We start from the raw sequence: 26,341 nt of genomic DNA, 5'->3' as shown, positions 1-26,341 counted from the left end.
TTGAAGGCAGACATGATATTTATAATGCTAGCATATGTTCAGATACGGTTTGAGGTAAGACAATTCGTGTCATTTAATTTCTCTCTTTTCAAGAATTCAAAGACCAGTACTATTGGCTTTTTAAACAATGGTAGGCATAACAATATATGCATATATACATATGCATATGTATATGCAAGTATATAATATATACATGTATTCATATACATTTAATGGATATATAATATACATATACACATGCATATATAGTATACATAATAAACATATGTGTAATAAATAAATAAATGTATCCATATATACACATGGGCATATGTATATATGAAAGAGAATGCACACACCACACAATACTACATTCAGTAAAGCATTCCCATTTTAGGCAAAGTGGCAGCATGCATGATTATTTTTCATATTCACTTGATCTTAATGAAAATAATACATGCTAGAATGATAACACACCACAGCAAAGAAACTACTGAGGATTCTGACTCTATTCTCTGCTCTATAACTCTTTACTATCCCTATAAGCAATTTTCAAACAGTAAGAGAATCACAAATGTATGACTTTCTGATATTGCAAAGAAATGCAGAACTAAATGAAATAAAGTCAGTGATGATGTAGCAAACCAAGTTGTGTATAGTTAAAAACAAACCAAGAAACTTTTAAGAATGGAAGACGTTCATTAGAGAAAGCTCAGAAAATCAGTTTACTTACTATAATAAAATAGCCCTGTAAGCATGCCACTGTGAGCAAAAAAGTTTAAAAAACATTGTTTTGTTGTTAACATATCATTACACACAATCAAATAGTTATGGCTTAGACGTTTTCTCCCAGATTTACCTGCCTTCTGACAGCTAATGATGTTTACTATTTTTAATATGAAAAGCAAAAGTCTGGATTTGGCCTAATGATAAAAAATAATTTTTATAGCTAGTTTACAACTATTTATTTTGGACCTGGATTTCCACTACTGTTTCAAATACCTTACAAATCATACTTACATTGATTTTTAAAGTTCTTTACAAACTGGAAGCAATTTTTTATGGATCTCAGAAATGAAGCAGTTTTTTTTTTTTTTTTTTTTTTAAGACACGGTCTCGCTCCATCACCCAGGCTGGAGTGCAGTGTGAAGCAATCTTGGCTTACTGAGACCTCCTCCTCCCAGGGTCAAAGGATCCTCCCACCTAAGCCTCCCAAGTAGCTGGGACCACAGGTGTGCGCCACCATACCCATCTAATTTTTGTATTTCTGTAGAGACAGTATTTTGCCATGTTGCCCAGGCTGGTCTCAAACTCCTGAGCTCAGGCAATTCGCCCGCCTCGGCCTCCCAAAGTGCTGGGATTACAGGCTTGAGCCACCACACCCAGCAAAAATGAAGCAGTTTTTCAGTAACAATGGCACCTCTACAAAATTTTTACAAAACTTTCACTTCTGCTAATTTAATTTTTGCTTTTCTGGAAGGTAGAAATTCTTAACTCTATTATAAAAGTGATGAATCCAGGTGAAGCTTCCAACTGATAAGCAAAATAAATAAATAAGTAAATGTGAAGAAGTGTGGTTACCTGCCCAAGATCCCTTAGCCAGTTAAAGGACTAAGTCAAAACTTGAACCGTGGTCTGACTCCAAATCTTATACTTATTCCTCATTATCTTGCCTGCTTTTACCATATTCGTTATCAAAAAAAGAGAAAAACAAACCAAAAAATCCCTTTGATTGACTGATGTCTGAACATAAAAAAGAACTCTATCTGTAATCATGTAAAGTTAATAATTCTAGTACAAAAGTTTCTTTTATGTATATGTATGTATATATTTTTCATTCTCAACACCACTCCATGAGTTTTCTTTTATTTATATTTTTACTCTTTTTTAAATAAATGCCTATGAATAAAAACATTTAAAAAAATACTGAGACATCTGCTATTTGCTGTTCATACTCCACTTCCCTGATACTCTAAAACTAAAGCCTTCTAAAAGCTTTCAATTAATTACTTATCTCATTCTGAAAATAAGGAATAAAAATGCCATCAATACTCCCCTCCCTTGCTAAGGGCAGAAGCAAGTTCTGAGTTCTTAGGGTAACATCTGCTTCTATCTGCAACAGACACACCAAAGGCAAATAATGTAGTTTGAGGTTCCTATTAGCAGAGCAGAGGAATCTTATTAAAAGGAAAAAAATATTAAACTGGACATTTTATTTTTAAAAATACAGAATAAAATAGAAATGACACTGTTTGACTAAGCATTAGGTCAACAGATTAGTCAAACATGCCTACTCCTCAAACTATGTCACTTACCAGAAGACATTTCTATTTTAGTATTTTACACACATAAAATTTAACTCTGTAGGTGTCTTATGTCATTTACTTTCTTTAAATACTATCTTATGTATTAATTTTATAAAATAGGTGAACATGGGTATATTTATGTATTTTATATATATATAATTTCAACTTACCTTAATGGTTTTGTCCATATCTCCGTAACACAGGGAGTTAAGAGAGATCTTGAAAGGCCTCCAAACAGGATTCAAGTTGTTTTTAACAACCTACAAAAATGTAGTTTCAAAAAGCTGTTAGAAAAACTTCCAGTTCATTAACATTTTGCTCCTGCCCTTCCTAGGTTATTGCTATACTCTCACCATTCATCCTCCACCTCTTCATCAACTCAACTATTTCCACAAAAAAACTACCTAGAACAATATTACACAACTGTTACATGAAAAATGTAATAAACTGTCCAGTTGTGGTACATTCTGAGGAAAAGTAGAAAACTATTTGGAAAATATATCTACCTATTACAAGGAGCACTTAGCAACTGCACAGGATGGCCGGGTGCGGTGGCTCACACCTGTAATCCCCACACTTTGGGAGGCCGAGACAGGCAGATCACCCGAGGTTAGGAGTTTGAGACCAGCCTGGCCAACATGGTGAAACTCTGTCTCTACTAAAAAAATACAAAAATTAGCTGGGTGTGGTGGTGCATGCCTATAAGCCTAGCTACTCAGGAGGCTGAGGCAGGAGAATTGCTGGAACCTGGGAGGTGGAGGTTGCCGTGAGTGGAGATCGTGCCACTGCATTCCAGCCTGGGTGACAGAGCAAGACGACGTCTCAAAAAAAAAAAAAAAAAAAAAAAACTGCAGAGGATTATTGATTTTAAAAGCAATGAGGGTTTCATTGCAGGGCACAGAAGATTCAAATATGAAATAAGAAAAGGTAAATATAGAATAAGAAACTTACTTTGTTGGAACTGAATTGGAGAAATAAGTCCACATTTATAACTTAAAATGTTAATACCATATATACACATAATAAACAGATAAACACAAATATACATATTTGTTAGCTGTGTCCACTTAAAAGGCCTAAAAGCAATGATATCCAGTAGCAATGAGCACATTTAGCACTCAGATGTCAGTGTCTAAATACTACTACCCTCTTGCAGGAATAGGGCTTATTAAGAGACATGGCTCATACCAGCTCTGGGACAGAAAAAGTACAAGGGGAACTGAGAACATACTCTAACTTAAGAGACTGCTTAAAGACAAATGAGGTCAAAAAGAAAAACCAAGAGCCATTTTAGAGACTAGGAGCTCTCTGTAGTCAAACTTGGATTAATCTGAGCAGCAAAAATACAATAATGAGTTAAATACAAAGTATATACTGCTATAACAATCCGTGAATTTATAATGATACTAAAAATAAAAGGAGAGAAAGAGAGAGATGAAAGAGGAATGCCTGCTAATATAAGTAAAAAGGATGAAAGATTTTGAAAAATCACTAATTTACTACCCATAATACAATAATTGATTAGGCAAGGATCACCAATGGATGCTAAAACCACTGGTTGAAGTGCTAGAGAACAGGTAATTCATGCAGTCTCATAGTTTCACACCACCTAGCACTTATTAATTAAAAAGGGGAAAAATGAGACTTTATCATGGTGAGATCTGGTGGTCATCAGCTTAACCAGGTAGCCAAGCATGACATCATCAATGCTGGGCAGCCTGACACCATGAGCCTCCTGAAAATGTAAAGAAAAGGAACACACATAGTATTTTTGACAGAAATGTTTGATCTGGATCTAGTTGTGAGGAAACAGAAGAATCCAGAATGTTGGACATTCTGGTCTTGATTTTCAAGAGATTCAATGGCACCAAGGTATAAGGAAGGTAGGGAGAAGAGTCCTCTATTGGGAATATAATAGTCAAATCCAAAATTTGAGCCTTGACTGGATTCTGAACAAAACAAAGCAAAACAAAATACACACAAAACCTGTGGGACAACTGAGGAAATCTGAAGATGAATGGTATACCAAATGATGTTCCATTTAGCTATGTCAAATGGTAATTTTCTCAAGTATTATTGTATAGAATGTCCCTGTTCTTTAAACTACCTGCTGTAGCATTTATTTATTTATTTATTTTGAGGTGGAGTCTCGCTCAGTCGCCCAGGATGGAGTGCAGTGGTGCGATCTCAGCTCACCGCAACCTCCGCCTCCTGGGTTCAAGCAATTCTTGTGCCTCAGTTTCCTGAGTAGCTGGGACTGCAGGCAAGTGCTACCACACCTGGCTAGTTTTTGTATTTTTAGTAGAGACGGGCTTTCACCATGTTGGCCAGGCTGGTCTCGAGCTCCTGACCTCAAGTGATCCACCCACCTTGGCTTCCCAAAGTGCTGGGATTACAGGCATGAGCCACCACACTTGGCCTGCTGTAGCATTTAAAGATAAGAGTTATTATGTCTGTAGCTCCATTAGGATGATTTTGCAAAAGGAAAATATATGTGTGCATAAGTGTGTGTGTGTGTGTGTGTGTGAGAGAGAGAGACAGAGACAGAGAGGGACAGAGATAGAGAAAGACAAAGAGAGAGCACAAGTGTGTGGGTGTGTGTCCATTTGGTGAATCTAGGTGAGGGGTGCAGAGGAATACATTTAGTGTTCTTTATAGGGCTTAAAATTTTTCAAAATAAAAATCATAAAGTATGGTAGCACTTCCTCATTGAAAGAAAAAAATATGAACATGGTGATCTTGTGTCTCTGCCTATATGTAAGTATGAACTCAGATTGATACTTCCATAAATATAAGCTTTTTAAAATTCAGATTACGATAATTCCAAAGAACACCTCCACTCTGCTTTTCAAATTCAAATATTCACCTCTGTCCGATGAACCATTAGCCAGTTTCCATCAGATGTCTGCTTGTGGAATTCCAGGTATGGGTCTGACTTTCCAAATAGATCCTACATTTAAAACAAACAACAAAAAGCATCTGTTCGCCTCTGAACCCATGAAACCATGTGTGACCATACTTTACACATGCTAGCAACCACCTGAAGTCTAACTCTATAGTACTGATAGTAAATACACATCCCATCACCTTTCTCCCTAACTTAGAAACTTACTGAAGTCTACTAGGGAGAATTATCAAAGTGCTTGTGATAAATGCTCATAATCCTGTATATCATACCCTTACTTCTCAAAAACATGACAGTTTTAAAATACAGTGGTCAAATATACCATAAAATATGTTTTTGCTTTGTTTTCACCTTTAACCATTTTCATTCACATATCACTGAGTAGTTTTATATAAATGATATCACAAACATTAGCCATACCAACTCTATGGAGACAGGGCAGTTATCAGTGAGAAAATGGATTCAGAGGGGTTAATGATTTTCCCAAGATCACATATCTAATTAATTAATGGATCCAGGTTTAACTTCATATCTCAGCCTTCTATGTCCAAAACTCCTTCACCAAAACCACACATTTCTTTACATACACAAATGACCAGAGGTAGATATGTGGAACGCATAATAGAAACACTTCAAGGGCACAAACTACATCTTCTATTTCCTCTGTAATTCACCACAGAACTCCTATACAATGCTCAAGCACACTAAGTGCTCAAAAATACTGTTATCACCATCCTCAATATACACATATCCACACACATACAGAGAGATAAAATTCGGGGAAAATGTATGAATCACTCACAGAGGTTAAACTCAGGTGGTAAGACTATGGATGATTTTTTCTCATTTTCATGTATCTTCATTTTGAAATTTGCATACTCCTTAACATATATGACTTGTTATTTTTGAAAATGAAAGGACATTTGTTAATCCCACAGGAATATATGCAGATACATCCCTGAGCTGAAGATTTCTTTAGTCCTGAATTAACTTCAGTATTAAATTAAGAACTAAAATAAAATTATTTCTCTCTTGAACACAAAGTTTAATGTCAAGCAAATAAGATATTTGGTACAGTCAAAAATATAAACACAAAGACTGTGTTTAACCTTATCTCTAAGAAGAATCTTAAGTGAATGAAATAAAAGCATGATATCCTTGTTATTATTTTGAAGGCTAAAAACCAATACTTGTTTGAAGGTTCATTAAGTTCCTAGTATTAGAACTAAAACAATAATTAAACTCCCTGGCTCTGATCTCCAGGATATGATAAGTAAAAGAAGCAAAGTGGAGGAAAGTGTACATTTAGTTTGCTATGTTTATGCAAGGGCTGGGAGTGGGTAACATAAATACAAATACATACATACACACATACATATGAACACATACACACACATGAATATACATACACACACATGAATATACATACACACAGAAAAACCCTTAGATATTTAGGAAACAGAACGATTAAATTATAAAACACAACTTTTTAAAAACTATTATCTACATGGAGGAAAGCGGAAGCAAGGTAGACCAGGAGAGAAGTTAAATTTCTTAAGTACCTTGTTTTGTAGATTTTAGAGCCATGTAAATGTTTTACGTGATTATAAAACAAAATTAAATCAAAATGGTTTTTTTAAAAAAGCAATCCCTAAATATCAAAAGCAAAATGAAACTAGGTCTGTGACAGCATAACCACACAAAAGAATTATTTCTTTAAATCGTAAGAATGTGACTATATAACAAAAGGGGAATATATACACCTTAAAGACAAAAAGAACGTCAAAGAAAGCTCAAACTTCTCAGTAAAAATACTGTTAATAATAATATTGATATTTTTATTCTGAAACTATTAACATTGTGTGAGACAAAACAGATAAGCAATTATGTTAATATATTTTAAAACTAAGAGAAATGAGATATGAATATAAAATAAGTGCCTGTAATTCTATATATTTTTTTAATTGTCTCTGTTGTTTTGGAGACGTCACCTAGGCTGGAGTATAGTGGTACGATCCCAGCTTACTGTAACCTCCCCCTCCTGGGTTCAAGCAATTCTCATGCCTCATCCTCTTGAGTAGTTGGGACTACAGGTGCACGCTACCATGACCAGCTAATTTTTGTATTTTTACTAGACACAGGGTTTCACCATGTTGGCCAGGCTGGTCTTGAACTCCTGACCTCAAGTGTTCTACCCACCTCCCGGAGTGCTGGGATTACAGGCGTGAGCCACCGTGCCCAGCCAGTAATTCTATATTTGAATTGGAAATAGTTGTGTAATTTCATGATTTAGTTTTTCTTAAAAAAAAAAAAAAGTCTTTTCTGTATCTGTCCACTGAAAAGCCCTAGAAACCATGAATGACAATAACTCACAACAGTGAGTACCCCTAGCACTGGACTGTGGTCTCTAAATACCAATTCCACCAAAATGAAGTAAGGTTCCTTTTAATCTGCCAGTCTAAGGCAGAAACTAGATAAAATAAGCTTGGAACATGGCTTATTAAAGACGAAAAGAACTTCAAAAAGAAGTTCTTTGAAGCTCTTGTCATCCCACAGAGCAAGGAAATTATCCAAAGACTCCTGGAGTTGTGCTAAATGGTCTCACGAACAAGCTTAAAGGAATTCTCTCAGGCCAAAGTTGGAATAACTTAAGTATCTATGAGAAGTAATCCATTGCAGTTATAAATATTTAAATCTATTACTTTACAGCAATTCTAAAACAGAACAAAACACACAAACCTAAAAACTTCACTGGTCACATTTAGTGGATGCTAGGGAACCAACTTATAATTTTGAAAAATGGTAAATATGGGGGAAAAGTCAAATATTTTAACTTACTTTTCCTATATAAACTATACCATAAAGTAAATAAATACTTAATGTGGGGAAGTTTCTCTTTATAGAAAGATTCTTGCTAAGAAACAAAAGCAATGATAGAGTGACGATATCACTATTTTACAGATTTTTTTCCTTCTTTTTTTGAGATGGAGGCTTGCTCTGTCACCAAGCTGGAGTGCAGTGGCGCGATCTCGGCTCATTGCAACCTCCGCCTCCCAAGTTGAAGTGATTCTCCTGCCTCAGCCTCCCAAGTAGCTGGGACTACTGGCACACGCCACCACGCCCAGCTAATTTTTCTATTTTTAGCAGAGATGGTGTTTCACCATGTTGGCCAGGCTGATCTCAAACTCCCGACCTCAGGTAATCCACTTACCTTGGCCTCCCAAAGTGCTGGGATTACAGGCATGAGCCACTACACCAGGCCTACAGACTCTTAATAATAAAACCAGGTAGTTATCATCAATGATCACAAACATCCCAAAAACACACAAGTTACTGTAAGCCTCCTGATGGAATTACATGCCACCATTGATGAAACTGTCTTGCCAACAATTAAAAATGCCAGCAGATCATACTTCTAGATTAAATTGCCAGGTTACAGAAATCAGAAAACAAAAGTAGAGAGAGAAACATGTTAAATGACACCACAGGATTTAATTAGCCACAGACAGAATATGGAAAATTCTTTTTTGAAAAAAAAAAAAAAAGATGGCGTCTTGTAATTATAATGCACTACAGCCTTGAACTCCTGGGATCAAGCCATCTTCCTGCCTCAGTCTCCTGAGTAGCTGGGACTACAGGTGTGCATCACCTGTGCCCAACTTGAATGTGGAAACTTCTGCAGGATAAAGAAATCAGTTTTCTCCATTGAATAAATTCCATGATGGATGGAAGAATAGATACAAAGGAAGGAAGGGAGGGAGGAAAAGAAGAAAGAAGTAAAAGAAAGGAAGAAATTTATAGATTTGAAGGGACTTAAGACACACTTTAAACAATTATATTTTTTAAAGTGTCTTCAGAGATACATGAACATATTGATGGATGAAATGATATTCATGAAGTCCAGAAGGAGAGAAAGTAGATAAGGGTAGAGATTAAATGAAATTGGCCATGAGTTATAATTGTGGAAAATGGGTGATGAGAACATGAAATTTTTTAAAAAGAGTCTTCTAGTTTTGTATATATTTAAATTTTTCCACAATTAAAAAAAAAACGTTCCCAGCCTGTAGTCTAAAATATTTTAAGTTTTTTTTGTTGTTGTTGTTTTTGTTTTTACTTGAGACAGAGTCTTGCTCCATTACACAGGTGAGAATGCATGATCACTGCTCACTGTAGTTTTGACCTCCTGGGCTCAAGCAATCCTCCCACCTCACATGGGATTACAGGCACATGTCACCACACCCAGCTAATTTTTGCATTTTTTGTAGAGATGCGGTTTCACCATGTTGCCCAGGCTGGTCTCAAACTTCTGAGCTCAAGTGATCTCCCCACCTCGGCCTCCCAAAGTGCTGGGATTACAGGCATGAGCCACTACTGCCTAGCCCTAAAATGTTTTCAAACTGAACTGCAAACAATGAAGAATATTGACTAGATTATAGAATTAAGTACAAAAAGCTGGGCTCAGGGGCTCACATCTGCAATCCCAACACTTTGGGAGTATGAGATAGGAGGATTGCTTGAGCCCAGGAGTTCCAGACCAGCCTGGGCAACATAGTGAGACTCTGTCTCTAAAAAATATAGATAGATAAATCGATAGATAGATAGATAGATAGATAGATAGATAGATAGATAGATAAGATAGATAAAAGAATTATTATAATCCATGCTATATACTAAATTGTTGTGTTATTATGTATTGGTACTCATCCTTCATAAAAAAAAATTGACCTTTGTATGCAAAGAGGATAATTGACCTATAATTAATAAAGCACAGTTTTCACTTTCTTCCTAAAGATAATTCAACTGTATTCTTTCATGCCTTTACAGTAACATTAATGCTTCTATTCAACTCCTCTCTTAACCTAAACAAATCCTTTGATTACATCTAGATGAAAGAGGTGAAGAGAAATGGGTTCTGCTTAAACATATAACACATACACACACGCAAAATTTGAAAGTAACTAGTACCCTATGTGATGCTCAATGATGGAGTTCACGATATTAACTGCATTTTTATTTTCTTAAAAAAGAGGCAAAACATGACAACCTTGTTGAAATCTGCATAGTCTACCCACCTTATTATCCAGTTTTCTGGCTTCCATTTCAAACAAGACCACTCTATTATCTTTTATTTCTTCAGCTGAAATCTATGAGTAGATAAGGTAAGTGAAAAAAATATGTTTTAGGAATTCTGATAGACACTTAAGCACTGATTTATTCTGTTATCTAATATAAAGCCTACACTAATATAAATTAATTCTAAAATGTTTCATAAGAAAATGGCGCCATTAAGAAAGATATACCATTATTTCTTTTATGTGTGTGAAATAAAGATTTTCCCAAAATATGCCCAGGTCTGCATTAAGCAATGTCTTTTGAAATATGGTTGCCCAAACTGGATCTTCCCTATTCAAGAGAAAAGTCAAAACCCCAGAAGACTGAGAATACCCTCTACACAACACTGAAGTTCCCTAAACACTGAGAAGCATGAATAAATCATACTTAGAACACTCTATACATTGATATTATCAGACCAATGTTTTTCATCCAATGTAACTGAAAAACTCATTCTTCTTAAAAATAAGTATCAGTCTATCATGCCCTACAACAAGGAAGCTAACTACTGATAATGTTCTCTTTCCCACAAAAATCAACACCCCTGAACATTCTTATGCCTTTGGAAATCTAAACTATAGCAAAACAGCTGCTTAGAGAAATGTATTTGATAATCATGATAACCTTGAAACATAGCTCTCTCAGGGAACTAGCCTTACGTTCTCAGAGGGAGCTAAAGTTAAAATACTATCACTCCAGGCAGTAGTTATCTGTACAGACACTCTAGAAGATAAGGTTTACAGGCTGGGCATTATATAATGGGAAATGTGAAATACAATAAAGCATATATTCATTTGCTTGAAGCCAGTAATCAGCAATGAAAGCCCAGGTGGGAGAATGGGCAGCAGATAGCAAGCACAAAAAATGACGGTAAAGAGTTTATAGGTTCATTGGCCATGTCATAACATAACATCCCTCTGGAATAAAATCCACTAGGGAAAATTTCTGTCATGTTGAGAGGACTATGTTTCTCCAGTAGAGAACCAAATTGATACAGATTATTAAGCAGTTTCTCTCTCACGTAAAAATAGACACTTCCACAGAGAAGGGGCAGGTATCACCAAAGTGCACTTGACCTCTATGGGCAACTTAGAAAAACTGAAAGAAGGGATTACCACACTGCATGTTTCTCCTGGTTTGCACAATACATTTTCCATTTGTGATAACTACAAGACAAGGGTAGATGAAATGCAACATTCAAGATTGAGTGACAAAGCATGGCTGTAGAATATTTCTCTGATATGGACAGTTTTGGCATGTCCTATTATGCTAAATCTTTTGAGACAAAAGACAAATATCTTATTTTTACCGTAATGCTCCCTTTTCCTGCAGGTCTTCCATTTTTCAGCACCAGTGGTCGAGTTAGCTTTTTGCTGGAAACAATCTGTTAGAATTAGAAAGTGATACAAAGAGTCATTTCCCTTCAACCTAAGAATTTTTAAATGAAATAGTTTCAGCAAAAAAGACTGAGTATAAGGTTCACTTAAAGTCATTAGAAATAGAAACATTCAGTTGGTTTCTTAAAGATTTAGATCATCTACATATTTAGGGCCAGGTGCAGTGGCTCATGCCTGTAATCCCAGCACTTTGGGAGGCTGAGGTGGGCAGATTACCTGAGGTCAGTTCAAGACCAGCCTGGCCAACATGGTGAAACCCCATCTGTACTAAAAATACAAAAATTAGCCAGGCGTGGTGGTGGATGCCTGTAATCCCAGCTACTCAGGAGACTGAGGCAGGAGAATCACTTGAACTCAAGAGGCAGAGGTTGCAGTGAGCCAAGATTGCACCGTTGCACTCCAGCCTGGGCAACAATAGTGAGAGTCCATCTCAAAAGAAAAAAAAAAAAAAATCTACATATTTAAAACCCATTGGAAAAAACTTCTAAGGAGCCTACCCTGGCAGATACAATCTACCTACCCACTAGTTTCTTAACCTCCTATGTATGTCAAAGTTTAAATTGTTCCTTGTAATGGAAAAAGAGAACTGGATTCTCATCGCATAAACAAATCACTTAGCTGAAACCTTCTAGGTAAAAGGTGGGCTTCAGAACACTCAATAAATGAGATTCAAGGCCAGGTGCAGTGGCTCACACCAATAATCCCAGCACTTTGGGAGGCTGAGGTGGGAGGATTGCTTGAGCCCACAAGTTCAAGACCAGCCTCAGCAACATGCCAAAACCTGTCTCTACAAAATAATACAAAAATTAGCCAGGTGCAGTGGGCTTATAGTCCCAGCTACTTGGGAGGCTGAGGTGGGAGGATCACTTGAACCCGGGAGGTCAAGGCTGTAGTGAGCTGTGATTGAGCCATGGCACTCCAGCCTGGGTGACTGAGTGAGACCTTGTCTCAAAAAAAAAAGGATTCAATTTTTCTACTGAGACACAACTTCAATATTTAACTCCCATAAAATGTCATATTGCTTGAAGGAATATAGTATACCTAGGTTCTTTCAAACAGCTATACATCTGATATATCTCACAAATTCATAGGAATTTTAGCTACACTGGGATTTTTTTCCCCAAAAAAAGAAATACTTCTTCAATTTTTTCTTTGATATTATTTATCAAAGTTTCAGAAAACTGATCAGTTTCATATTGCTTTTGAGATACAGAAAATACCATAATCTCCAAACAATTCAACCCTGAAAAATAAACTTGTAAAAGACATATGTGAGTGACAAATATCACATATTGAAAAAAAATTACTCCTCCCTCCTAAAACCTTCTTCCGTCTATACAAATGGTCATAATCTCTCCTTATGAATCAGATTAACCTAGGAGCAAAATGGTGAACCATGAGACACGTCCCTACCCTGACCAAACTTATCATATACTTGGGAAGACAGATAATTAAGCAACTATTAGAAAGTATGGTGAGAAGTACCAGACAGTACCAAGTGAGCTCAGGAAAGGATTCCAAACTAATTTAGAGGGTCAGAGAAGGTTTATGGGGGGGAATAAGGTTCAGTAAGAGCAAGCCAGGTAAAGGGGATGGTATTGGGGCATTGGGAGTCAGGAGGTGCCAGTCTCACTAGTTAGAAGATCAGAGAAGTTGCTGTTATCTTGATAGCATTTATGGCTTGAACATAACAAAACCGTAGAGAACTCTGCAGCAGCTAAAGTGGAGGTATTACTTAATGAAATGCCTCATGAAGCATTCCTTACTCAAAAGAATTAACAGGCTTTTCCATAAATACATAGTTCCTGCCCATACAAAATATAAGGTGAATTCTATAATGTTCAAGCCAATCATATTAATATTAATTATAATTAATATAATTTATTATATTATGATTAATATAATCATATTATACATGTATGATTATATAATCATACGATTATATAGATTATATAAACATATTAATATTAATTATATATTAATATATAAACTGTCTTTAAAGTGATTACATGTTTTTCAACTTTAAAAATTAAATGCTGCTTACCAAAAACACCAAATTCATTCATTAAAATTTAGACAAAATAGAGTACAGTGGCTATTTATACTTACTTGTCCAAGGGTACATTCACATTCCCCTAAGAAGTCATCATCACTCAGCTCAATAGTTTTGTTGTCGATGTCATAAACCCCAAATTTCAATTTCTGAACCACTTCAAAGTAGTAATCAATAATAAATGTCTTGGAAAATTGGGGATTCAAGCAATTCTTAATCCGTTCTGTGCGCTCAACCTACACCCATCCCCAAAAACAAAAAAGTTTCTTCAGATCAAAGGTGCACTTGGATTTTCACATCTTTATATATGAAACATAAACATAGGCATGACAACTAAAGGAAGTTTCTATATGTGTATGAAAAATTCTACAATCAAGGACAAACTTTCACAAAAAACTCCATTAACAGATGAGACAGTGTTATTATTTTTAACATCAAAAAAACTCTTCACATTGTTAAAAGGGTAATTCAGATTACTTTTTAGGTAAAGTATTTAACATTACCTCATACCACTGTTGACCACTTGTATTCAAAAATAACACACATAAAGGGTCTGACTTTGACCCTATATCTGTATCCAAAAGATTGGCACAGGAAACATTCAGCGCCACCTTTGTGACACACTGGGCAGCCATGTCTTGAGTTCTGAGAAAACCAATAAAAAGAGAAAGCAAGTGAAACAGTGCCTTTAAGAAGCACACTCATTCCTAACAAAAACAGGTGACTTCTTAAGGCCAATTGTCACAATAGGCTTATAGAGTGAACTTGCCAGAATCAGACTGTTACATGCGCCTCCTCGGGATGTGGGTGTCTATTAGCTCATTCCAGTGATATTGCCTGCATCAGATTCTCTTGCTAGGATAAAATTCATTTACTGAATGACAGTAAAATACAGCTTTTAAGATGGCTAATAAGACATACTAATCTTCTTGGCCAGGCTCAGTGACTCATGCCTGTAATCCCAGCAATTTGGGAGGCTGAGGCAGAAGGATGGCTTGAGCTTAGGAATTTGAGACCATCCTGGGCAATACAGCAAGACCTCGTCTCTACTAAAAATAAAAAAAATTAGCCAAGCATGGTAGTCAGTGCCTATAATCCCAGTTACTAGGAAGGCTGAGGCAAGAGGATTGCTTGAACCCAAGAGATTGAGCCTGTAGTGAGCTATAACTGTGCCACTGCACTCCAGCCTGGGCAAGAGAGACTCTAAAAAAAAAAAACAAAACAAACAAACAAACAAAAAAAACCGAATTTCTTTTTACCTTAACTATAAATTTTACCATTCAGAAAAACTCCAAGTATTATCTTGATCTTTCACTTAAAGGTATGCATAGCATTATACTACAAAACAGATTAAGTTTTATTTTTATTTGTTTATTTAACAAGACACTGAGTGGGATATTTTCTGTTTTCAAGATTTTTTGGCTAAAATCAAAAGCCCCCAAAGCCCCCTTTCCCTCCACTCTACCCCCAGCTCCCAATATTTTGCAGCAGTGGTTCTCAATATTGGCTGCTTCAAAGCTACTGATGCTAGAGTTCCACTTAAAGAGATTTTAACTGATTTAGGGTACAACCTTGACATCAGTTCCTTGGATGATTCTAATGTGTACTACAAGGTTGACAAGCCCACTATTCTACAGAGAGAAGGTGTGGCCTATCTTCCCTTATGACTTGCTAAGAAATATCAGAGTTAGCTTAACTTCTATAGACCCCTCCCCCCAGTCTCCAATCAATATATGAAAAGGACTGGGGATAGGGTGGAGCATATGATGGGGGCTGGACTTGAGAAGGAATGTAGTATTGCAGGTGAACTGCCTTCATCCATGAACCCAGGGAATGAAAGGGGCTGCAGGTGTCACCAAGAAAAGGAACTAGGCATTGCATTTCCCATCTGGATGTCCACTTAGCCAGTGGAGGTTGATGGTGCTAGGGCAGGTTCTGCAGGAGGGAAGGTACCTACTACCCTAGAGCTGCTGGCAAACATCCTTACAATGGGATAGTATTTAATGCCCTTTGCCCTCCACTTTGAGATTTAGCTGAAGTTCTAGGACCACAGAAACAAATCCACTCATTATCTTGTTATATTTAAATATGGCAGTAAGATTCCTGTGCTGTATAAAATGCCTAAGCAAATCTGAAATAACAAAGATTATCATTAAAAGAGCCCTTTGTAATGTCAAAAAACAATTAACATCTTATTAAAAAATTTTGATAATTCTGTTGAACTCTCTAAAAACAGTAGCAGTCCTTAACATATGTCAAAAATCAATACTAAGATTCCTAAATAAATAGAGAGTAAGAAAAATGAAGTAGGTTGCATAGTCTTAGAAGTAGCTAGAAATCCCATTTAAAAACAAAGCTGGCTGGGCACGGCAGCTCACACCTGTACTCCCAGCACTTTGGGAGGCCAAGGCAGGTGGATCACTTGAGGTCAGGAGTTCAAGACCAGCCTGGTCAACATGGTGAAACCTCGTCTCTACTAAAATACAAAAATTAGCTGGGTGTGGTGGCATGAGCCTGTGATCCCAGCTACTCTGGAGTCTGAGGTAGGAGGATCGCTTGAGACTGGAAGGCAGAGTTTGCAGTGAGCCAAGATCATGCCATTGCACTCCAACTTGGGTGACAGAGTGAGATCCCATCTCAAAAAAAAAAACAAAACAAACAAAAATATATATCTTATATATTTATATATAAGTGCCTAGTATACAGTAATTGCTCACATTTTATTATCATTTTATCACTATCTGCCTCTAGGGTCTGATCCTGTCTTATCTAGCCCATGTTTCATATTTTTTTATTATTCCATTCCATGATTATCCTGATTATTCCAATCCATACTAAGGTGTTCCTTTGAATTCCTATTGCACTAATAGTAACAGATTACTGCATTACAGGAACAAGATCAAATTTGGGGTAATGCACACATCCATTTCTTTTTTTTTTAAGACAGAGTCTTGCTCTGTTGTCCAGGCTGCACTGCAGTGGCGTGATCTCAGCTCACTGTAGCCTCCGCTTCCCAGGTTCAAGCAATTCTCTGCCTCAGCCTCCCAAGTAGCTGGGATTACAGGAGCCCGCCACCGCCCGGTTGAACCCTCCATCTGGCACTGGCTGTGTGACCACGTATAAGTAACTTCAACTTCCTGAGCCTAGATTTCCTCATCAGTAAAAATGGAGATAATGCAAGTAAATTTGTAAATCTGGCACATGCCAGGCATCCTGTTTTTTGTATCTAACACAGAATCTGTAAAATAAATGTGAGTTGTATTTTTTTTTTGCATAAGGTAGTTTAGAGTCTTGTAAGTTGCATGTCAGCAATATCAAGCATAATGCAGTGCCCTGTGGATGAACATAGAATGAGCAACAATAGCTAAAGCTCCCCCCAAAAAAACATGTAGAGGATTCTCTACCAGCCAGCAGAAAAGTCTTCAAATTTCCAAGGATGGGGAGAATTCAACAGAGAATGAAGACATCTGCGTGTGAAGTCAGTCCCACAGCAAAGAGACATCACATATTAGAAGAGCATTATTTTTTTCCCTAAAAATGCTTATACAAAGGCTACAAAAACAACATGCCAGGCACAGCTGATTATTTAACCAATTGCTGACAGTTATACTACTGCATTGCTGCCAGGAAACAAATTTCTTCTATTAGCAGCATTCCTCTCTGAAAAATGACTCTGACTGTGGCCTCAATTTTATCCGGAAACCCATTATGGCTGAATGGCAAATGGAAGAAATTACATAAACACTAGGGTCTGGAATCTTGTTAATAGTAATATTCATGAAGATGCTACTTTCATTTCCTTTTAATATAATTATCCAGTACATGATACACCATTTTTTAAGAGAGCAATAGCATATTTTATCCACAACTCATAATGGGGGCTGGGCATATTGGCTCATACCTGTAATCCCAGCACTTTGGGAGGCTGAGGCAGTAGGATTGCTTGAGCCCAGGAGTTCAAGACCAGCCTGAGCAACAGAGACCTCATCTCTACAAAAAAAAAAAAATTTAGGCTGGGCACGGTGGCTCACACCTATAATCCCAGCACTTCGGGAGGCCGAGGCAGGTGGATTACCCCAGGTCAGGAGTTCGAGACCAGCTTGGCCAACCTGGTGAAACCCCGTCTCTACTAAAAACACAAAAATTAGCCAGGCATGGTGGTACATGCCTGTAATCCCAGCTAGTCAGGAGGCTGAGGCAGGAGAATCACTTGAACCTGGGTGGCGGAGGTTTCAGTCAGTGAGATTACACCATTGCACTCCAACCTGGGCGGCAGAGCAAGACTCCGTCTAAAAAAAAAAAAAGAAAGAAAGAGAGAAAGAAAAATTAAAAAATTAGCCAGCCAAGGTGCCATGCACCTGTAGTCCCAGCTACTTGGTAGGCTAAGGCAGGAGGCTCACTCAAGTCCAGGAGTTCAAGGCCACAGTAAGCTATGCACTGCAGCCTGGGTGACAGAGCAAGACCCTGTCTCAAAAAAAAAAAAAAAAAAAATTATGATGAGGGAAAATAAAACAAATGTTTTATACTCTTTTAGTATGAAAGATTTGGCTGGGATAAGTCACCTGGCAAAGAATGCATGAGCAACTAAAGAATAATTCTATGTAGTATTTTACTCCTTAAAGAGCAGGATACAAAACACAAATAATCCCTAGGATTAGACAACAGCTTCCCTACTGTACAGATTATTACTTATTGGACAAAATTTGATCCAAACACCTCTTCTGAAATGCAAATAATCCCTAGAAACACCAAATATATCAATCATTCTCCCAGTCACCCTAACATTCTGAATCAATATTATAACAGAGATAAACCTAAGGAGCTGAGAATTAAGACCTAATATTTAAAGTGGTACCTGATATGTGAAATTCAAGGCATCTGGTCATTCCCATGCCCTGGCTGAAAATCCTGAAGTCTTATCTACTTCCTCTTTTCCCATTCCTCCTCAAACCTACTTTTAGATTTATCCAGTAAAGATGTCATAGAGATGCTGCCTACTAGAACCCCAAATCTCTCCCAAACATGGAGATACAGTCACTTTCCTGTACCCAGTCACAACCCTAACTTCAGGTCTTCTGTATCTCTCACCTGACTAATATAATAGTCTCCTAATGGGTATTCCCACTGCCATTTTCTCTCCATTCACATTATGATTTTATCACTTCTGATTAAAAAGTGATAGTCCAATGAACTAAGCCTGGAATTCATGGCTCTGCCAACATCTACCCCTAATCTACCTGAACAGCTACCCCTGCCCACCGAAGTTCTTCAAGATCCACTTCAGGCCGGGCACGGTGGCTCACACCTGTAATCCCAGCACTTTGGGTGGGCGAGGTGGGGGGATCACTTGAGGTCAGGAGTTCAAGAACTCAGCCTGGCCAACATGGTGAAACCCTGTCTCTACTAAATATACAGAAATTAGCCGGGCGTGGTGGCAGGTGTCTGTAATCCCAGCTACTCGGGAGGCTGAGGCAGGAGAATCGCTTGAACCAAGGAGGCAAAGGTTGCAGTGAGCCGAGATGGCACCACTGCACTCCAGCCTGGGTGACAGAGTGAGACTCTATCTCAAAACAAAACAAAACAAACACTTCAAATGATACTTCATTCATACAGCTGTTGCTGATACCCTGCTGATACCCCTCATGCTGTTATGGCACTGATTCTATTTTCTTTCCACTATTGTTACTTGTATTTGTGGCTCATCACTCCGTCTATATACCGTGAACCGTAGGCAGCGAACATATTTTACCACTTCCCCTTCTTCCTGAAGCATGACATCTGGCACAGGTTATTTGTAGCAGAAAGAGCAATAACTCTGGAATCAGTGTGTGTCATTCAAATTTCTTTCCCACCACTAATTTGGATGTGTCACCTCTGCCAAATTATCTATCTGACCTTCAATTTACTAATTTATAAAATGGGGATATTAAAAAACCCTGACACTAGTCCTTCAATGTAAATAAGGCTAAAAGAGAAAAATAGACTTAATAAAAACCCTGACAACTGTAGGTTTCTAGAATGATCAGCATATAATAGACACTCAGTGAATTGTAGCAATTATTTTATTACTGAGTCAGGGATTTTAATTGATTGTCTCAGCATAGATGGCTTGTTATTAAGTAATAAGACATAAAGCAGCTTTCTCATCCTTATTTATGAAAAGCTTCTTGAAACAATAATGATTGTTGGGATTTACATAAAATTAATTTGGCGAAATAGCCTTGCGTATAATAAGGTACGCAGGTGAGGGGAGCGCAGGCTCATGTCAGTGACTCAAAATGTGTCCTAAAACAATTGTGAAGGAGAAGTTGGTGCCCATCTACCAATCCCTTTAGTGAAGTTCCTCCAGTCTTCAGCTGAAAAATGAAGAGACTGGCCTACTGTAAAAAATTCTCAGAAGTTCTTTCTGGTTCTAATACCATGATTCACTAACTGCTATTCCGCAGTACATCCTGCCTGACGGCTATTGAAAGCAAGCAAGGGCAACCCTGGGGCAGCTGGAACCGGCCCAGCAACATCAGCAATACACACCCTAGGCAGTGTTTCTCAAATTGTGTTGCTCAGAACAGTAATAAGTGTTTCCCTACTAAAAAAAAAAAAAAAAAAAAAAAAGGAGGAGGGGGGGCGTCAGGTAATATGGCTGTAAATCCAAAGGCTGCTATGCTCCTGAGAGTTCCCAGGTCAAACTAGCAAGTGTATTTATTACCAGGTTACTGTAAACCCATTACTTTGCTAAGGACAGCAGGGACATTATACAGCAACAGGAGAGCTTGTAGCTCATTATAATCAAATTGGGGAGATCCATTCATAAAACAATTACTTATTGAATACTTTCTAGGTGTTCCAAAAGTGAGGGTTAGGGAGGAGGCAAAAACGAAACAAATACTTAGCTACTTAGCTAACTATGTATACATAGAAATAGTATACAAGAGTATAAAATTGTGTGGTACAGACAGGGAACAACAAAGTGCTCTTGGAGCTGAAGAAGCTCCCCAGAGATTTCTACTTTTACTGATGATTAAAACTATACTCCACTATAAAAAAGTTTGCAATCTTATTGCTACTGACTACCGGATTTCTTTTTCACCCTTACATTTAAGGGTAGACAGTAAGAAAGTGGGGAGTAGAAGAATAAGGGGAAAGAAAAGATAGTTAATAATTCCATACAACTGGACAGATTTTGGTTTTTTTTTACAATTTTTAAAGTGCTTCCAAATAATATATTATCTTCTGAACCTTACAAAAACTCTGTGAGTTAGGCAGGATAATGATTACTACATGGTGAAAGGTCCATATGTCACAGGTATGACTATAATATAAGGCACTCCAGTGTCTGAATTGATTGACCCAGAACATGTTGATAATTTTCAGCACATTGTTAATCTTCAAAATAATGCATAGTATCTATTAGGAAAAAAATATAAATTTCTTCAAAAAGGTTAAATTACTTACATGGGATCACAAAGTTAGTAAGTGTCGGCACCACAGCATAAACCCAGGTATTTTCCCCTTTATGCCAAAATCCCTTCAGGACACTAAAGCCTCTAATTAATAGTTAATTAGCTGTCAAGTAAAAATAGTATTAGTAAAAATAAACAAACTTCATACATGTATACAATTGTAATTTTTCAATTAAAAACTATCAAAAAATAGTTACTTAGTATAACAGCAATATTCTCTAATTTCCTTATGTCTTGTCTTGTTAATATCAAAAGTAATATTCAGCCTGACACAAATTAATAAAATAGGAACTTTAAAATTACAAGGTTAATACTGAGGCTAAAACTAGTTATATGGTTCTCAAACAAACGTAACCAGAATAACCAAAGCTTGCCAAAGAATGGAAGAAGTGGAATGGTTTATACTTTATTTACCTCATGGCAGTTCCTCTTCAAGATAACCCATTAAATTGTAAATTACTTAAGGCTAAGAAAGCATGTTCTCCTTGTTAGTGTGTCTCTACACACACAGGTCTACCATGTGTGTAGGTGCCATTAGATCTTAGAGCAGCAACATTTATTCTCAGGAATATACTGCACTTAATATCCAGACTCTGAGAGAAAAAAACTCACATTAAAAGAATTTAAACTACGCTTGTTCTGTATTTAGTAACAAAGTGATGCCCAGATTTATTTTTTTAATCACTACCACAGGATACTAGAAATGAAGACAGGGAATAATGTCAAGCATAAACATACATAAAACAAAACAAAAAAGAAACAAAAAGGAAGAATCACTGGATCAGGTGTCAAAAGAAATGGACTGGGCAGATCACCTGAGGTCAGGAGTTTGAGACCAGCCTGGTCAACATGGCAAAACCCTGTGTCTAATAAAAACACAAAAATTAGTTGGGCATGGTGCACTGTAGTCCCAGCAACCTGGGAGGCTGAGGCAGGAGAATCACTTGAACCCGGAGGTGGAGGTTGCAGTGAGCCAAGATTGCGCCACTGCACTCCAGCCTGGGTGACAAAGCAAGACTCCGTCTCAAAAAAAAAAAAAAAAGAAATGAAATGCCTGGTTCTGTGTTAGTCACACCACAATGGCAGGCATTTGGGCAACTGCTGTAACTTCTCCAGGCCTCAGGTTTTTTCAGCTGTTAAATCTCATTTTTTTTTTGAGATGGACTTTCACTCTTGTTGCCCAGGCTGGAGTGCAATGGAGATCTTGGCTCACTTGCAACCTCCGCCTCCTGGGTTCAAGTGATTCTCCTGCCTCAGCCTCCTGAGTAGCTGAGATTACAGGTGCTGCCATCACGCCCAGCTAATTTTTGTATTTTTAGTAGAGACAGGGTTTCACCATGTTGACCAGGCTGGTCTCGAACTCCTGACTTCAGGTAATCCGCCTGTAATCTGCCCACCTTGGCCTCCCAAAATGCTGAGATTACAGGCGTGAGCCACCACGCCCAGCCTTCAGCTGTTAAACCTAAGAGTTGAGTCAATCCCTTTCTTTAAGTAATTCTTAAGGTCTTTTCCATTAATGTATGATAACCCTAATTTAATTACAGTGAATATGGAACTTGTTTAGGAAGTGGTACTAAGGATTTTTTAAAATAAGTAGAAAACATCAGAATATTTATAAGGACAAAAAGGAGAAATGGACGAAAAAGGATAAAGTTTTCCAAACTCAGTCTCCATCTCTATCAAAAAAGCTATATCTGGGGCCGGGCGCGGTGGCTCATGCCTGTAATCCCAGCACTTTGGGAGGCCGAGGCGGGCGGATAGTCTGAGGTCAGTAGTTCAAGACCATCCTGGCCAACATGGTGAAACCCGTCTCTACTAAAAATACAAAATTAGCTGGGCGTGATGGCGCCCACCTGTAATCCCAGCTACACGGGAGGCTGAGGCAGGAGAATCGCTTGAACCAGGGAGGCAGAGGTTGCAGTGAGCCAAGATCGTGTCATTGCACTCTAGCCTGGGCAAAAAGAGCCAAATTCCGTCTCAAAACAAAACAAAAAAAAGCTATATCTGAAAAAAATGTATCTAGAAACTTCTCCACTAGTTAGGTACCTTTGCTCAAAATTGTTACTAAGTGCTCAGATGACTTAAATAAACAAACAAAACACAGGGCCCAGTCTATTAAGTAGATGCAGCATGATAAGGAAATAAATTTTATTAGCATCCATGAAATCTCACATTATTAAGCTCTTAGCATCTATCATGGCAGCAAAATAAATCAGCTTTTAGCCACACTTCAAAAAGTTTCCAGATTCTTAAACTATCTTGAGCAAAATCTAAATAGTGATACCATTGCTGATGCTTGGACATGCAGAACTGAGGAACGCAGGAGTTAACAGGTGTGATCACTCTTAACTTCAAAAATAAAAAGTAGGTGCAGTTTTACCTTGTCTTTATCATTACAAAGTAAGCAATCAACTAAGGACCCTTCATTAATTTCTCTAAAATCCTGATATTGTTCTATTCCATGATTCATAACTGGCTACAAAGTTGACTTAACATGTATTTCAGGTTATACCATTTTTCTAATCCCTTGGCTACTGTATATACATTTTAGAAGTATCACTGATTGTATTTTCAAGTCCATCAATTGAACAGTTCATCATAGGTTCATTTAGTGAAGTATTAATAAAAGTTATTAATAGAAGCAGGGTTTGTCCAGGCACGGTGGCTGATGCTTATAATCCCAGCACTTTGGGAGGCCGAGACAGGCAGATGGCTTGAGCTCAGGAGCTCAATAGCAGCCTGGACAATATGGCTAAACCCCGTCTCTACCAAAAATACAAAAATTAGCCGGGCGTGGTGGGGTGTGCCTGTGGTCCCAGTCATTCTGGAGGCTGAGGTGGGATTGCTTGAGCCTGGGAGGCGGAGGTTGCAGTGAGCCGAGATCATGCCGCTGCACTCCAACCTTGGTGGCAGAGTGAGGCCCCATCTCATAAATAAATAAATAAAAACTTTTTTAAAAAAAGAAGGGTTATCAGAACTTATTAGCTACATAAGCAGAAAAAATGAAATTAAAATGTAAAAGTTAAAAATAAGAACTTACTCACATCAGTGTCGCTAAAGTTGGTATACACCCCCTACTGCTAAATTTGACTGGCTTAAGAAGAAAAGAAGCAGTGGCAACGTCTCACTATTGCCCCACTTTATGGAACATGCATCTTGGCAAAGCTGGCTATAAAATACATGTCTACAAAGTGAATCATCTTTTACCATCAATGAAAATCAGAGCTGCATCCCCTAGCTGAAAATCCCAAGTGTTCAGTTGAAAAGTTTTCCATTATAAGGACTAAGTAAAGCTGCTGGCCAGCTGTGCAGCAGGCAGGCTGGATCTGATATTAAGGTACACCAACCTGTGAAGACTGAAGCCTCCTCGGGTTCTCATTCCCCTCAGAGCACATTAAGAATTTCCCCCCTTCTGGAATTTCCCAGATGCTGAACCAGCCACCAGAACCTCTCACCTGCCCTGGTGTCCACTATGCCCTGACGTCCACTATGCCCTGACTCTAAATGCATGCTTTCCAAAATCTGACTCCTTTCCTTCTCTTTGTAGGGGAGCATGTATATTTAATTGGGCAAGATGGGCACTTCACGATTTATCACTATGGGCTCCTTTCTAGTTCACGGTGAACAAATAATCTAAAAACGCCTTCGGTTTAAAGCAGCAACAACCACAACCACGTGGTTCTCAAGGTTTAAAAAGTTTGTATATTGGGCAAAGGCTGTTGAGATGTTTATACATTTCCTGATTTCAAGAATATTCACGTCCTGGTTGCTTAACACATATGTTTTAGCTGTTTGTAATTTTAAGGCAAATCCCTTTATATTTCCCAATCATGAGCAGTTTAATAGTACTATTAATTCATTCAACACTTATTGAACAAATATTATAGATTGCCTACTGTGTGTCAGGCACTGTTCTAAGGTGCTGGAGAGCCAACAACAAACAAAGCAGGCACCATCCCCATCAGGGAGAGGTTAGTTACACTACAGGGAGGCAGACAACAATGAAGACAAATAAGTAACATATATAGTATGTTAGGTAGCAGTAAGTGCTACAGGGAACAATAAAGAAGGAGAGCAAGAAGTACTGAAGGTGGGGTGCAATTCTACATATTTTATAAAATTGTTTTGACAATACCATCAGGAACTATTTGTCTTTTCACTTCTTTTTAAAAAATTCTGACCCATAAACACGAAAATGTGGACAGATAAGTAAGTTCCTCTTTACAGTTGCAGGTACCTCTTTTAACATGTATTGACCATCACCCTGAAGTCTAAAGGCATGGTAAACTAAAAGCCGGGGAAGGTGAAATAGCCGGATAACAATGTGTCCAGAAAACCACACAGTTGCTCTGGTAATCTTCACAGGAACTAGATATAATACAACCATTTGCAAGAGACATTTCAAAATGATTTACTAAAATGAGTATGTAGTATTTCCTTCTATTTTTTTCATGAGGAATCTTACTAATATGCTATCCACCTAATGCATATTGGTAAATGTGACCATAATACTGACGAATTTTAATGTCTTTTAAAAAGTTATGATTGCATACTGCTGTTATATTAAAAGAATAAACAGTCTCTCTAAAAAAAACCCCAATATGATTCCCACTCACAAGTAAGAACAAGAAGCGAAAATATTGGTGGGAAGGAAGCTAGATTGTAGGGTGAAGGTAATGGTGGGTACAGTAAAGGAATGCTCTAGTTAGGACTCCTGCAGGTCATTGAGTACCACCAATGGAAGTGACATTGAGTCTTGCTAAAAGATCCACCTGAAATATGCTTTGGTGAGCAGTGGTGGCATTATGAATCTTTGAAGGTCAAATGACATATAATCATTTTTCACATCTAACATTAACTTTTATAGTTTTGCTAACAGGCATACTTTCTAGCATAATAAATCACTGACTAAAGAACATTTGAAAAGGAGAAAAAAAAGAAAACTCTAACAATAGTAAGAAAAAAAGCCCAGTGATAGTACCAAAAAACAAAGAAGGCAAAGGAAACTACGGATAAAGCCATACCAAGAATTGATAGGGCCAGGTGTGGTGGCTCATACCTGTAACCCCAGCACTTTGGGAGGCCAAGGCAGGAGGATCACTTGAGCCCAGGAGTTCAAGACCAGCCTG

The 26,341-nt window shown here is 37.7% G+C and overlaps 1 protein-coding gene across 8 annotated transcripts in view; it reads right to left on the bottom strand.

The window, feature by feature from the left end:
* CPNE3 (copine 3) overlaps positions 1–26,341 on the bottom strand; it is a 52,196-nt gene that overhangs the window by 23,702 nt on the left and 2,153 nt on the right. For 3 of the 8 annotated variants that reach the window (XR_009214890.1, XR_009214891.1, XM_058444194.1), the window contains exons 3-10: positions 21,205–21,315; positions 17,921–18,041; positions 14,256–14,397; positions 13,809–13,988; positions 11,612–11,686; positions 10,263–10,334; positions 5,152–5,235; positions 2,456–2,545 (exon numbers count right to left, since the gene is read on the bottom strand). Coding sequence is in view for 6 of the 8 variants with exons in the window: in XM_058444194.1 (XP_058300177.1) it covers positions 2,456–2,545; positions 5,152–5,235; positions 10,263–10,334; positions 11,612–11,686; positions 13,809–13,988; positions 14,256–14,387 (633 nt within the window). In the remaining 2 variants the exon portion in view is untranslated. The remainder of the gene's footprint in view (positions 1–2,455; positions 2,546–5,151; positions 5,236–10,262; positions 10,335–11,611; positions 11,687–13,808; positions 13,989–14,255; positions 14,398–17,920; positions 18,042–21,204; positions 21,316–26,341) is intronic. The other 5 variants (XM_058444195.1, XM_032759991.2, XM_032759988.2 and 2 more) reach the window with 3 other exon arrangements.

Source organism: Hylobates moloch, unplaced genomic scaffold, assembly GCF_009828535.3.
Source record: "Hylobates moloch isolate HMO894 unplaced genomic scaffold, HMol_V3 SCAFFOLD_9, whole genome shotgun sequence".
NCBI classification, from domain to species: domain Eukaryota; kingdom Metazoa; phylum Chordata; class Mammalia; order Primates; family Hylobatidae; genus Hylobates; species Hylobates moloch.
The sequence above is the reverse complement of the archived record's forward strand: the minus strand, read 5'-3'. Positions and strand labels throughout refer to the sequence as shown.